The 15,225-nt window shown below is 47.5% G+C and overlaps 1 protein-coding gene across 8 annotated transcripts in view; it reads left to right on the forward strand.

The window, feature by feature from the left end:
• HIP1 (huntingtin interacting protein 1) overlaps nt 1-15,225 on the forward strand; it is a 143,005-nt gene that overhangs the window by 81,064 nt on the left and 46,716 nt on the right. For all 8 annotated transcript variants that reach the window (XM_074328414.2, XM_074328415.2, XM_019754952.3 and 5 more), the window contains exon 2: nt 14,691-14,754. In XM_074328414.2, the coding sequence (XP_074184515.2) occupies nt 14,691-14,754 (64 nt within the window). The remainder of the gene's footprint in view (nt 1-14,690; nt 14,755-15,225) is intronic.

Consider the following 15,225-nt stretch of genomic DNA (forward strand, 5'->3'; position numbering starts at 1 on the left):
CCTCACCCCCCTGCCCCCTTTCACAGGAGCTGGCACAGTTGACAGCTCCCTCTAAACTGAAATACTCCTACCCCCTCGATTCTCTTCCTGCCGTGCCAGCTGCTTTTTCTCAATCTCCTTCCCCAGTTTCCCCCCTTCCTCCCAGACTCATGAGATCATAGGGTGGAGGGGGCCTTAAAAACCATCTTGGGTAACAGCCGAACGCCCCTCGCTCAGGCGAGGCGTCAGTGCCCACCTGCCTTTTTCACCTCTCACTCAACCTGGTTTCTTTATTTTTTCTGAAATATAACTTATATACGGTGAAATTCACCATTGTTAGTGTACCGTTCTGAGTGTTGACAGTCACCTACAATGAGATAACCTCTGCACAATCAAGATTGAGAATAGGTCCGTCACCCCTCAAAATGCCCTCTTGCCCCTTATAGCCACCCCCACCCCCCGCCCTTGCACCCGTTGATCTGTTCTCATTCCTGTAGCTCTGACTGCTCCAGAATGTCATCTAAGTGGAATCATGCATGTGGCCTTTTGCATCTGCCTTCTTTCACTTGACATAATACTTCTAAGAGTCATCCACGTTGACAGCATGAATCAGCAGTTTGTTCCTTTTTATTGCTAAGGAGCTTTCTGTGGTATGGCTGTGTGGGGACAGAGTCCCAGAGAGCAGTTTCCAGGCTCTCGGCCTCACGTGGAAAGGTGCTGGCTCGGGTATTAGACGGCCGTCAGCTGTTACCGGTTAGCCGTTAGCTACTGATATAACTGCCACGGCTACACTAGTGGATTGGGTCGGTGGGTTGGCAGAGAAGCGGACTGCGGATTGCAGATCGTGTGGTTCCTGCTTCCTGTGTCTCCAACCCAGCCGCCAGCGAGAATATAGTGGTGTGACTCCCCTACCTATGGCTCCGTGGGTGTTCCTGTTTGGCCTCACCATGTCCTGCGTTCTTATGTGGGGAGTGGGAGCTGAGACCCCGCAGGCCTCCCCACACGACAAATGGCGCAGCGAGCAGGGTCCCCCACACGACAATGATGAATACAGAACTTGGCTTCTTTTAACTTCACTCAAGGCTCCACATTCTAGGCCCGAGGCCTCCCATTTCACAGGTGTTGGGAACTGAGATATTTGAGGGCCTCTGTGCCCTCTCCCCCATTGCTTCTCCCACCACCACTTTCCCTGACTTCTGTTCTCTTCTCTGACCTTCTGTGGTTCACCATCCTAGTTGGTTTTCTTTGCACACGCCCACTTTACCCATATTCCTCTTACAATGGGGTGCCCAGCAGGGGATAATGGTAGGATGTATCAGTACTTAAGTGTGGTTGAAAGCTGTAAATCCAAGGATGGGCTCTTGTTCTAGATCATGTAATTCTGTTGATGTTTCTCAAAATGAAATTAGCTTCATACATTTGATTATAGTGACCACATCATACTGTTCACAAACTTACTGAGAACTCACTGGGAGTAAGTTCAGTCCTTTCCACCTAGTGCTCGTCGGCCATGTGCAGTCGGATTCTGGGCCCAGGTATGTTCTGTTCTGTTGGGTGTCACCCATGGCCGTACTCTACCACTATCATCCCGATGCGTTTGCTGTTACTCCCGACATTAACTAGTTCAATCACTGTGCCATCTATATACCCTCCCCGGCAAACACAGGGAGGAGGACGCAGGCTGGGGGCGCCAGCACACCTTACCCGCCAGGTGATGGTGTCGTCAGCACCTATGAGCACATCTACCTTCGTGGATCTCCGTCTAGCCCAGAGGAAGGCAGACTTTTTCTGTAAAGGGCCAGATAGTAAATGTTTCTGTCTTTGTGGCCAGCTGCTGTTTCTTCCTCTTTCTCTTCCATCCCTCTTCCTGCTCCTCCCTTTAAAAATGTAAAAACCAATCTTAGCTCACAGGCCACACACTAACAGGCAACAGGCCAGATCTGGCTGGCAGTCAGTAGTTTGCGACCCCTGGTCGCCTATGGTTTCTCATCCTTGTCTATGAGATATTATAAGAGACTTTGTTAGATGACTTGATAATGGAAATGCAGACATACCATGTCTACTTGGTTTTCCTGAAACACTGGCCTAGAGTCTGAGAAGGAAACGAGGTCAGTGTCACGTGGCTTGTTTCCGTGGACAGATGTTTGCTCCTGGTGATCGGAGCCGCCTTTTCTTTCGGGAATGTCTTGTGGGTACTGTGTGGACTTTACCTTCTTCTCTTCTGGTAAATCATGACTCTCCTCGCTGATGTCTGATCTTTGGGTAACAGTCCCTCTCCCCACAATCCTGCCATGATCCCCAAGACTGAGCACCCCCTTCACTTGTTATTTTAATCCCTTGTGTGTTACCCAAGTCAGAGGCCTGAGCTCATTCGGCACCAAGGATTCTCTAACAATCTCCTCCCTCATCTTGGGTTTTCTATTTCAATGCTCTTTCTGCACTTTCCAGTTCAAAGATTATTCTGGACAGAAACGACAGAAGGAAAATAGGAGTTTATCATCAACGTTGAACCATTAGCTAACAGCAGCCTTGTTCTTTGGCTTTTCATGTAATAACATTGCCCTTGGGGGTCCTCTCGTTTCTGGGAATCTTGTCTGCTTTTGGCTTTAGCTTTCTGACGCTTTTCATCGTCTGCCACGCATAGACGCGGGCATAGGTAATTTGTGCACCCACAGTGGTTTCTTTTTTCATGAAGTACTTCTAAAACTGCATGGTCAGAAAAGGGCGGAAAGAACAGGAAGAAGGAGGATGGTCTTTATCTCCCTATAAACAGTTAACTCTTTGATGACAGGGTCCGCTTTCTTTCATCTGTGCGCTCTCCAGCAGCACCTAATGCAGTGTCCCGCGCCCAGGTGATGGGTCCAGTTGTCAGGTTGTCCATCACGTCTCATAGGCCCACCTGGAGCTGTGTAGCACACAGGCTTACAGCCTACATGGTGGCCCTGCTCTGCATATAGTAGGTGTTCAATTAAAATCACTCATAATTCCTCAGTGTTTTCCACCTTTTCTTAAAACTTATTTTACACATAACATCAAATTCACCATCTTAACCAATTTTTTTTTATTTTTTTATTAAATTTATTGGGGTGACAATTGTTAGTAAAATTACATAGATTTCAGGTGTACAATTCTGTATTACATCATCTATAAATCCCATTGTGTGTTCATCAGATCTTAACCAATTTAAAGTGTATAATTCAGTATAATTCACAGTGTTGTACACCCATCACAACTATCTAGTTTCAGGACATTTTCATCACCACAAAAGGAAACCTCAGACCCATTAGGCAGTCCCTCCCCATTCCCTGCTCCTACTAGAACCTGGCAACCAGCAATCTGCTTTCTGTCTCTATGGGTTTGCCTGTTCTGGACATTTCCTATAAATGGAATCCTACAATATGTGAATTTTTATAGGCTTATTTCACTTAGCATTATGTTTTTGACATTCATCCGTGTTGTAGCACATATCAGTTCCTCATTCCTTTTTGTGTGAGGGTGTGTTTTTATTGTGGTGAAACATACGTACCATAAAATTTACCATTTTAACCACTTCTAAGTGTACAGTTCAGTAGCATTACGTACATTCTCATCATTTGTGTCACCACCACCGCCACCCATCACCAGACCTTTTTCATCTTCCCAAACTGAACCTCTGTGCCTATTAAATAGTAGCGCTCCACTGCCCCCCTCCTCGCCCCAGGCACCCACCATTCTACCTCTGTCTCGCTGAATTTGACTATTCTCGGTATCTCATATAAGTAGAATCAAATGGTATCTGTCCTTTCATGTCTGACTCATTTCACTCAGAATAATGTCCTCAAAGTTCATCCTTCTTTTTAAGGCTGCATCTCATTTCACGGTGTGGGCATACCATGTTTTCTTTGTCCGTTCCTCTGTGGATGGGCCCTTTGGTTGTTTCCACCAGTGTTTTCCGCTTGGAACAGTCTTTATTTCTTTAGCTGTTCTAGGTGCTTCACAGTCCTGGCCACCCTTCTCCCAACACAGGTTTGCAACTCGCGGATTGCAGAAGTGATTGGCATGTTTAATCTTCTCAACGTTCGTACTCCCGATTCCTTTCCACATTATGAGACTGAAGAATAGTCCCTTTCTTTTTGCTCAACCCTTTGAAATATGTGTGAAGGCAGACAGTGTAGTTACTTACCACCTACCCAGAACCAGAGGACGTCTGGGGGCTTTAGAGTGGGGGGAAAGAGGGAGATGTGATCGTAATTTCAGTCGTCCCCAGCTTAGGAAGCAGATAAGGCACACCAAAGACTAAAAAGGAAAAAATACTGTCTTAGTCTGTTCAGGCTGTCATAATAAAATACCATAAACTAGCTGGCTTAGAGAACAGGTCTTTATTTCTCACAGTTCTGGAGGCTAGAAGTCCAAGGTTAAGGTGCTGACTGATGCAGATTCTCAGTGAGGGCACTATTCATGACTTAGACAGCCACCTTCTTGTGTCCTCACATGATAGAGAAAAAGAGAAAGTGAGCACTTTCTGGTGTCTCTTTTTATAAGGGCACTAATCCCATCTGGAGTGCCCCATCCTCATGGCCTCAGCTAAACCTAAACCTAAGTACCTCCAAAGACCCCACCTCCAAATACCATCACACTGGGAAAGGGCTTCAACCTATGAATTTGGGAGCCATACAATTCAGTCCATAGCAAATTCCATTTATAAAAACATGCAGATGAGTCAAAGTATTTAACTATTTGGAGCCTGCTAAGTACAAAAGAAGTGTAGGAAATGATAGCTGGATCTCATTAGTTAAGGTAGCTTACACTTAAATATCAATAAGGTTTTCAGTTGGCAAGAGAAAGGTGTCTGGGGAAGGAAAAGGTGGGGCACCTGAGACAGGAGAGTGGAGCAGACAAGCTGTCAGGTGCAGATGAGGGTGAGGATCGAGCAGGGTAGGCCCTTCATCCATCAGCCCGTGCGTGGCAGGCAAAGTGTATGCGCTGGAGGCAGCAGGGAGCGTGGTCCCTGCCCTCACAGAGCTCACTGTCTAGTGGGCGACCCACAACAAGCAAGTGAACTCACAAGGGAATTGCAGGATGTCAGAAGGGCTTCTACAATAAATAACAAGGGTGCTTGTGAGTCGTGATGAGGAGACAGTGCCGGGCAAGGGGTGGAGAGACGCTGTAGACTAGAGGGGCTGCATAGGAGGTGGTGTGTCAACAGTCTCTAGAAGGAGGAAAATCCAGCTTGCAAAAGAATGGGAGGAAGACCATTCCAGCCAAAAGGAGTATCAGAGACAAAAAGAATAAAAAGTATTTGAGGAACAGAGAGGCAGCCGTCATGGCTGGGGCATGACGAATAGGAGGGAGATGGGAGTTGATGCTTGTGCACGGCCTCGTGGGAGTGCAGGCTTCATTCCACGTGTGGTGGGGGGCTCTGCACAGGGCGGTGTGAATCATGCATGGTTTGCAAAGATCACTGGCTGCTGGGTGGAGGACAGCTGGGGGAGGGCCAGTCCGTCTGGGAGGCTGTTTCAGTGGTCCAGTGGGGACGTAATAGTGTTTGGGGCTTGGGTGGAGGCAGAGGAGATGGAGAGAAGCAGAGGGGCTCGGGGGTGGAAAGGACGGCATTGCTGATGGGTCGTTTGGGAGCACTGAGGCAAAGGCAGCAGTCAAGGATGACTTCTAGGGAGAGTGGGAGAGGAATAGTTGGGTAGGTGGGTGTGCTGGCAGAATTTAAGCGTCCAAAGCCATGGGCCTGGGTGAGCTCACTAAGGAGTGAAAATAAGTAGATAGAGATCTGGGGGCCAGCATCATGGGGTGGAAGCGAGGCAGACAGGTGACAGCTGACTCGTGAGTTGGACTGCGGGTGTTGCTGACGGCAGCCTGGAGTGGGGAGAGGGATCTGGGTTTGAATCCTGGCTCCACCTGCTGCTGCCTGTGCTGCTTTGGGCAACTTGACTCAGAGAATAGGGGGTCAGATCTGTGTCCTCCAGGGCCAAAGGGAGGACCAGAAGCAAATTCTCGAGTGCAGGGGTTAGTAGGAGGAGGCAGGGGCTCTGCTGCTGCTGTGACCACTAACCTTCTTGACAACAATGACTGCTCTGTTATTTCTGACCAAGAGAAGGATTAAAAAGACTTGCTGCCAGACACCCGCTTCCAAGTATCACAGCCAAGCCAGAGCAGTCTCAGTGCTGAAGCCATCCAGGTCTGTGCCTCGCTTGTCCCTTCCCCCGAGGCTCACGTGATCTTGACTTGGTTCTGAGCTCTGTCAGCCTTGCCCAGGTTTGGGGTCCCAGCTGTGAACTTCAGCTGTCTCCGTCTTTGTTGTGATGTGCTGCAAAAGCCTTTTGCGTTCATCTCTCCCCAAATCTCACCCCTTCACCATCCTTGTACCCCCTTCCCCCTGACGGAGCTGACAGCCAGAGGATCCCTTTCTGCCCTGTGTCTCAGGATTAGGTCCTTGGGAAGAAGGTCCTTTCAGCCCTGTGTTGGCTGAGCTTGGCTCAGGGATTCTGGAAGCCCTTGTAGGAATGCAGGCTGGGGTGGGAGAAGGAAGAGAGCATAGAGCAAATCGCAGGTATTAACAGGACCACTCCCTGACCTGTTTACCTAAGCTTCCCAGCCTGAGGAGGTGAGGGACCCTGAAAGGCTTCAACGGTTCCCAGCCCTCAGCCCCCAAGGTGGGCAGTCATCACTGGGACATTGGTGGCAGCCACCTGGGCCTTTGCTGAGCAAAGCCCCCTTCCCCTGTGTTCTTTACATTTGTTTCCCTGTCTCCTGTCTACCTCACTTTCTCTTTTCCCCTCTGCCCTGCCTGGTCTCAGATTTTCCTTTGCTTGGTCTGGTGGTGTGCCTTCCCATTCCTTCAGGACCCGCCACCCCCACCCCTGCACATTGTGTGTGCCTTCCCTGCACGGAACCTTTGCCCATGGGGCCTTTGCGAGCCAGCCCGGCCTTGGCAGCCCAAGTGCTGGGCCCCTGCCAGGAGCTGTGTGCGTGACCGGACAGTGCCCAGCTGGCCCGCAGGCCTGGCCCGGGCCCTTCTCCCTGAATAACCAAGGCCCAAGGGTTTTCCATTGACTATAGCCTGGCTGAAGGAGCAGAGGATGGAGATGTGGGGGTTTGGGGGGGTCTGGGAGAAAGCCACCCTTCCTGTGGTTCCTGCTGATAATTGGCTCTCCGGAACCAGCTTGGGACACAAGGGCCAGCTGGGTCAGGAAGTGGTGGACAATGCTGCTCTTTCAGGGGGGACACTGCATGGTCTTAGATCCCGTGTGACTCCAGGGAAATCTGGAGAACTGCCTGTTCTCAAACCTAGACCGGAGGTGAGAAATTAAACCCCAAACTTCCCACCCTCTGCCCTGGAGGGCCCCCAGGCATTGCCCGGTTCAGAACCCAATTACTTCCTCCAGAGAGAGTCTGGGGCGGGGAGGGAAAGGAAGCAGATTTTCTCAAGAGATCATGAATCAGGTACCTGCTACTCTATAGAAGGCTAGCACTGGGAAGCTCTCTGTCGTAATGATTTATTAAGACTGTGCCTTAGCAGCTGTGGGCGGTGACGGAAGAAGGCAACGTCCTTGCCCTCAGGATTTTAATCTGTGTGGGGAGGTAAGACAATATAATATACTAAGTGTCAAACTCATGAAGAGAAATAGGAATTCATAAAGAAAGAAGGAACGAAGAGAAATTATTGGCCAGAATAGCCTGGCAAGTCCAAAGGAAGGTAACGTTTGGTTCATGCTGGGAAGACGGGGCGGGATTTGGAATAGAGAAGGGAGTAGAGGAGTGAGTGACATGGGGTGGAATCCGGGCACCAACTATTACATAAGTATAGGAAACTCATGGTCGTAGCCTCAAACTCCTGCCTGGGAAACGTCCCGTGTCTGACGTTCCGAGGCCCTGGAGCGCCCACAGCTTGCCTTTACGAGCCCAGAATGCTGAGGCTCAGCCCTGCCTCTAAGCCCAGAAAGCCTCACCACAGAAACTGGGCAGTGGGCCTACAGCGCGGGCTGGACCCTGCCTCTCGGGAACTCTGCTTGGGGAAGTGTTGGTTGGAGAAAACTTTGGGTCTGTTGGCTGTAGTAAGCGGGTGCTCCTGTGAGCCTGCCAGAGCTACAACAGCAAGTTCTGGGGCAGTCCTGACAAGGGCAGGCAGGACTTGAGGGTGCCTCGTAGCTATTGCTTTGGGAAGAAACTTCCATAGCCCAGTGCTAGGCTGGGTCCTTTGTCAGTGAACTGGACTCGTGCTGGGGTACTGTAACTCTGAATGTCCACACAGAAGTTGTTCCATACTTTCCTTCTTCAGAGCACTGAAGAGGTAACTCCTCAAACTCCGGTTGATGAAGGAGTATTTGTATCAGGACCCTCTCCTGCTCAAGAGCCTTTTGTGGCTCCCTAGTATCCATCTGGTCACAATTTCCTGCCCTGATATCCAAAGCCCTCCATCAGTCTAAAAGTGGGAATTAATCCAGCCTGAACCGATCAGTCTTTTTCACAATAAACCCAAGGTTGCCTCATTTCTGTCTATATGTTTGTAATAATGGGGAAGTCTCTCATGAGACAACTTTAAGTTTATCCAGAAATGGCCTGCCTGTAGTTGTACCCATTGGCCTAGGTTTGCTCCTCTGGAGTTATTCGTCTTTCCACATGACCACCCTTCAGAATATTGATGTTCCTCTAAGTTTTCTCCAGGTCCCAGGTCCATCCCAATCCAGGTCGCTCTGTTTTTAGAAGTGGTCTAGTTTGTCAGTTTCCCTCTATGAAGCCTAAAACTGAAGAGTGTTTTTATGTGTAAATTGATCTGCATGGAGAATTGGAACCACCCCTTCCCTCATTCTGAACACTATGTTCCTTTCAATACATCAGATCTCAGACTTGCATTTTGATCAGCCATATCAAGATGTTGCTTATATTAACATGAAGTTAGCAGCCAAATAAAACACTTAAATTGTCACAAGTGCCCCTGTGTCAGCGAGTCTAGATCTAAATATAGGAAATTTCCTTTATACCGACTGGGCTGCGCATCGTGAAGTTTAACCCCTTTTTCCAGACTGTGGAAACCGTTTGGATTCTGGTGCTGTGTTTCTGTGGTGTGGAGGGGACCGTGACCCAGTGCCTGAGCCATGGGGCCACACTGCGGGGCTGAGTCCCAGCTCCAGGCTGGCAGGTGGCGTGGCTTGGACAATTTGCTTAGCCTTTCTAAGCCTTGGTTTTCCCATCTGCAAAATGAAGATGATTAGTGCTAATGCTCATCTATCTTGTTATAAGACATTAATGAAATAATTAATACAAAATGCTTGCTAGACAGGGCCCGGTTGGTAGGAAGCACTCATTAGCTGCCGTTATATTGGTGATTATAACCGCTGCTACTGCTAGTTCACTTCCCCAGTCTTTTAAAAATGGCCGTTTCTTACCCCAAATCCTCCTGGCCTCATTGTCCTTTGTTTACAGTGTCCCCCTCAGCCTGAGACGCCCTGCCTCTGTTCTCCTACCTGTCCAGGTTGCAAACCTCTGCAGCGTCTTGGATGCTTCCCTCCGCTGTGTCCCCTGTAACTGGGAGCTCCTACTGGCTCCTATTGCATTCACTTTAGAGCCCACCTAACGTCGGGTTCCTACCATTTTCACTCCCATAATTTTGGTTGAGGTCTTTAGTTTTTCACTTTCTGCTAGTAATAGCTTCCTCCTTCAGCTCCCTGTCTCCAGGCTCCATCCTCCTCTGCTCCAGCTTTCACACTGTTGCCGCCCAGTCTTCCCCCAGCTGCTTCTGCCTTTTCCTGCCCACTCGCGAGCCTACTAGATGTCCATACCCAGCGCTACCACCCTTTCTGGCTTCATCCTCCTTCCTCCCTCGTATACGTGCTGCCCTGCCTGCTCCAGACCTTTCCACTCTGCTGCCTTTCCTCATTGTGCTTCCTCTCCCTGGATGGCCTGTCATCCATGTCCCTGACCTAGACCTGGCCCCTGCAAGCCCCTCCGTTCAGGGCTGGCCTTGCAGATCCAGCTGACCTAGGTTGGAAGTGAATAGGATGACCTTGGGCAAGTGGCTTAGCCTTTCCGTGTGACAGTCGTAAGTGGCCCTGAGTTTGCGTGCAGTGCAAATCAGAGACGTAGGTAAATTGCAGGGACAGCACCTGGGACAAGTTATCCCTCTCTTCCTCTGAGAAGGCTTCCCTGAGCAGCATCACCATTTCAAGGGATTTCTTGCTCCTGAAACATTTAGAGCACAGAACATTTCTGATTTTCACACACACACACACACACACACACACACACACACAGTCTATATACTGACAGTATACTATTTTATGTAGCTTAAAAGAATTTTAAGGATTTCTTTCTTTCTTTCTTTCTTTTTTTTTGTGAGCTTGGGCACTTGATTTCTCAGGATAAACAAATATTTGTGGAATAAATTAAATCCCACCCTCACAGGTCCTTCCTTGAGGCCCTTTCTAGCATTTCTGGTCAACAGGCTATCCTACTGTCTCTACAAACCCCTTTAGAACTTGACCACACCTTACTCGATTTTGGTCTACTGGATTTTGGTCTCTGGTTGTCATTTTACATGTGTATGTCCCTTATAATTCCTTACAGAATGCAGGCCACCTTTTAAGTTTATTTGGGGTGTGTGGGAAGGGGAACAGGACTTTATTGGGGAACAGTGTGTACTTCCAGGACTTTTTTCCAAGTCAAGTTGTCCTTTCAATCTTAGTCGTGGAGGGGGCCGTTCAGCTTCAAGTTGTTGTCCTTTCAGTCTTAGTTGTGGAAGGCACAGCTCAGCTCCAGGTCCAATTGCTGTTGCTAGTTGCAGGGGGCACAGCCCACCATCCCTTGCGGGACTCAAGGAATCGAACCGGCAACCTTGTGGTTGAGAGGACGCGCTCCAACCAACTGAGCCATCCAGGAGATCAGCGGCAGCTCAGCTCAAGGTGCCGTGTTCAATCTTAGTTGCAGGGGGCACAGCCCACCATCCCTTGCAGGACTCGAGGAGTTGAACTGGCAACCTTGTGGTTGAGAGCCCAATGGCCCATGTGGGAATCGAACCGGCAGCCTTCGGGGTTAGGAGCATGGAGCTCTAACCGCCTGAACCACTGGGCCAGCTCCCAGGCCACCTTTTAAAGGCTCAGCAAGTGTAGTGACTTTGCTCAGAGCTCTGTCTGAAGCCAGATCCCATCATTGTCCTGGAGTCAGGGGAGAAGTGTGGTTTAAACTGCTGTAACAGGTGAGGAAATCTGAAGGAACGAGAATGGCTCAGAACAGGCTAGAAGTAAAAGCCGAGCAACAAGTTCCAAGGAAGGAGTTCGCAGTGTCCCCCTTAGGAGGAAGCTAGAAGCACTCGGCCTCCGTGGGGCACAAGTACTCTTCACCGGGAGATGTTGGGGAATAAATGTTTTACTTCTCATGTGCAGCATCTCTCATATGAGAGTCTACCTTGACTGGTCTCACTGTTGCCCTTCAGCCAATGGCTGTGCTCAGCAGAGCCCCTTATCGTGTGCTATAGGGTAGAGGGAAGGAGGCACCTGCCCTCTCCCTGTCCTCAGGAGGACCCAGTCTGATGGGGACAGGACCCTACATTAGTTTCTTGGGGCTGTCGTAACAAATTACCCCAAACTGGGTGGTTTAAAACAACAGAAATTGATTCTCTCTCTGGAGGTTAGAATTCAAAATCAAGATGTCAACACGGTCATGCTCCCTCTGAAGGATCTAGGAGAGAATCCTTCCATGCCTCTTCTAGCTATTGGTGGTTGCAGTTACCCTTCGTGTTCCTTGGCTTGTAAACACATCACTCTGATCTCTGGCTCCATCTTCACATGGACTTCTCCCTGTGTTCCTCTGTGTCCCTGTGTCTTCACATGTCCTTCTTATAAGAACACCAGTCATATTGGGTTAGGACACCACCCTACTGCAGTATGACTTATCCTAACTAATTATATCTGCAAAGACACTATTTCCAAATGAAGTCACATTCATAGGTAATGGGGGATTTGGACTTGAACATGTATTTTTTGGGGAGACACAATTCAATCCACAATAGAGCTTATGCTGTTAAAGAGTTGAGTCTGGTAGGGAGAAAAAAATAAATGTGGAAAAGTAGATTTAACACATCCAAATATTACATAAACCAGATATAAAAGAACATAACTTAGTAAAACCTAGAAATAACCTATTTTATACTATATATACACATACATATACACATAATGTATATGTATACATGTACATATACATTATGTATGTATATATATATTTTCCAGATAAAGACTCAAATGTAAAAAGCAATCAATAAAACTCTTAGAAGAAAATGTAAGAGTCCACCAGGGCAGGAGAAACTTTAAGCAAACAGAAGCTATAAAAGATAAAATGGACATACTTAACTAGATAAGACAATCAACAATCCTAAGAACATATACAAAAATACTCAAAACTGACCAGCAGTCCAGGAAATACAAATTAAAGTAATGATGAAATATCACTATACCCATGAGACCCAACAAAATTATAAGAAGCGGTAACCCCTGTTGGTGAGAAAGCACTTGTACATTGTCAGCGGAAAGGTGAATTGTTAGAGCCTTTTAGGAAGCAAGATGGCAACCGTATTTGGATCCTGATTATACATAACAACTGCAAGAAAGCTTTTTTGTTTTGATACAATAGGGAAATATGAGCACTAACACTTGATGATATTAAGGAATTGTCTTTAAAATTTTAGGTGTGATCATACCGTTTTCCCCCGAAAATAAGAGTTAGCCAGACAATCAGCTCTAATGCATCTTTTGGAGCAAAAATTAATAAAAGACCCGATCTTATTTTACTGTAAGACAGGGTCTCATATAATATTTTCGGGGAAACACAGTGGTATTATGGTTAATTTTTAGAGTCCTTTGTTTTAATTTCTTAGAGGTTCATACTGAATATTTACTGATAAAATGATGCAACACTTGGGATTTACTTCAGATAATCCAGGAAGCGAAGGGGGTCAATAGCTGATGGTATAAAGCAAGGGTCAACACACTACAGACTCAGCCAAATCCAGACCACCACTTGGTTTTATAAATAAAGTTTTATTGGATTGCAGCCATACTCATTCAGTTACATATTTGTTTAGTATCACTGAAGCTACTTTTGCACTAAGTAGAATTGAATCACTGCAATGGAGACCGTATGCTCTGCAAAGCTGGAGATATTTATATACTAACTGGCTCTTTACAGAACATCTTAGCCCTTTCTTGTCCATAAAGAAGCATGTTTGGCTACAAGTTTGTAATGGTTGATTCTGGGGACTGACAAGGTGAGGGCCTATTAGACTGGTCTTCATACGTACCTGATCGGTTTGGACTTTCCATAGTGAAAAGTTAAAAAACAAAGAAAACTTTGACCTAATAATCTCTCCCCTAGGAATCTATCCCTTAGAAATAAAAGCATCAATTAAAAAGGATATATGATATTGAATGTCAACTATTATACACACACACACACACACACACATATATATTTATAATCACGGGATGTAAAGTACAGCAAAGGGAATATAGTCAACGGAATTGTAACAGCCATATACGATGTCAGAGGGGTAGTAGACTGGGGGGTGGGTTATCACTTTGTGAGGGGTGTAAATGTCTAATCATTAGTTGTTTTGTGCACCTGAAACTCATATAATAAAAAATAAAAATTAAAATAAAAAGGATCTATGTATAAAAATGTTTAGTAAAATAGCTTACAGTGGTTAAAAAACAACAACAATGAAATAAATTGCCTCCCCACAGGGAAAAGACTGTAAATCATTCCCACCCACACCATGGAATATGTTCTCTTTTTAAAGAATGAACTAGAGGTTTACCATGCCACTTGGTGAATTTTTCAGGAGATATTTTTAAGTGAGAGAAGCAAAATGCGGAAAAGTGTGTCTGTGACAATCCTGTTTTTATAGAACAGTGGCAAAATTAACCCTTTGGTAGGTAGCGGTGTGTGTGTGTGTGTGTAGGATGCATGATGGTGTTAACATGGCTTGTAGTAGAATGACATCTGTAGAAGGGAAGCAAAGCAAAACAGAAAAAGGAAAAACCTGTACTTAAAACAGCCTACATATGATCCTGTGTATGTGTTTAAGTTATATTCACATGTATATGTGCTTTGCTAAATTGAAGAGGTATGATTTTTAAAACGACTTGAAAGGAATGAATATTTTTAATGCCTTTTGAAGTAAGGAAGGAAATAAAAGGGAATTTGAGTTGGCGTTACCAAGTGCCCAAGAGTAGGAAAACAAGATGAGAGTGAGCGGGGCCAGCTAGGTGGAACCTCTATGGAAGGTTCTAGCGGTGAGAGAGGAGTGGCTGGATGGTCTTTGGGCTACAGTGGCTCCCTGGTCTCAGCGCCTCTTCCTCCTGCTCCCAGAGAAATAATGTTTCCCTGGGGGATGAAAAAGCCTCCCTTTGTGCAGGCTTTAATTGCCATGTTGTTGTGCCAAGTGAATGAGTGGCAGGCGGGCACAGCAGCTGGGCACAGCCAATGCCAGGCAGCAAAGCCCACTGCCTTAGGACAGCCTGGGCCAGCTGGCCTGGGAGCGCTGCCCACCTCTGCCCCCCCGTGGGGGGCCGTGCCCTGGGTCAGGGGGGGCTGCAGGGTCTGCGGAGAGGGAGAGAAGGGTCATTAGAGGGCGAGAAAAGGGTGGGGCCTCTGGGAGGGTCTCTGTCATTCTTAGAAGCTTATTCATCTCATCCTCCTTTCCCCTCCCCCTCCCTCTTGTTTTGCAGACTGTCAGCATCAATAAGGCCATTAATACGCAGGAAGTGGCTGTAAAGGAAAAACATGCCAGAAATATCCTTTTGGATGTTGCCTGGAAGACCGACCCTGAAGGGGGTCAAACTGTGGGGAGTGAGGTCAGGGTGAGGCGTTAGGAAGGGGAACCCCCACGCAGGCCAGTCTCCTGCAGAGTTTGGTCCTTGGCAGCAGCTGGCCTCAGAGACCATGGCCTGTCAGGGTGGAAGGCACCTTCGCAGCTCACCAAAGATCCCGCTCCCCTCCCAGGACATCAGCTTTCCAGAACTGCCAAGTCCTTTGAAGTTACTTTCGTTTGAGATACTTCCTTGGGGCGGAGCTGGGCGGGTTGCAGGAGGGATTTTCACCTGTGTCATCAAAGCATTCCATAGAGCCATAGTGACCAACCCCCTTGGGGACAGGATCATCTCTTCTCTGAGCATAGAAGCAGAACAAAGGTCTTGGCTGCAGAGGCTGGCCTAAGCCAATGCAGTTATTCACCCTAAGCCAGAAGGGGAGAAAACAGGGACC

This window comes from Rhinolophus sinicus, chromosome 3 (genome assembly GCF_057876585.1).
Source record: "Rhinolophus sinicus isolate RSI-liver-muscle chromosome 3, RSI-T2T, whole genome shotgun sequence".
NCBI lineage: Eukaryota > Metazoa > Chordata > Mammalia > Chiroptera > Rhinolophidae > Rhinolophus > Rhinolophus sinicus.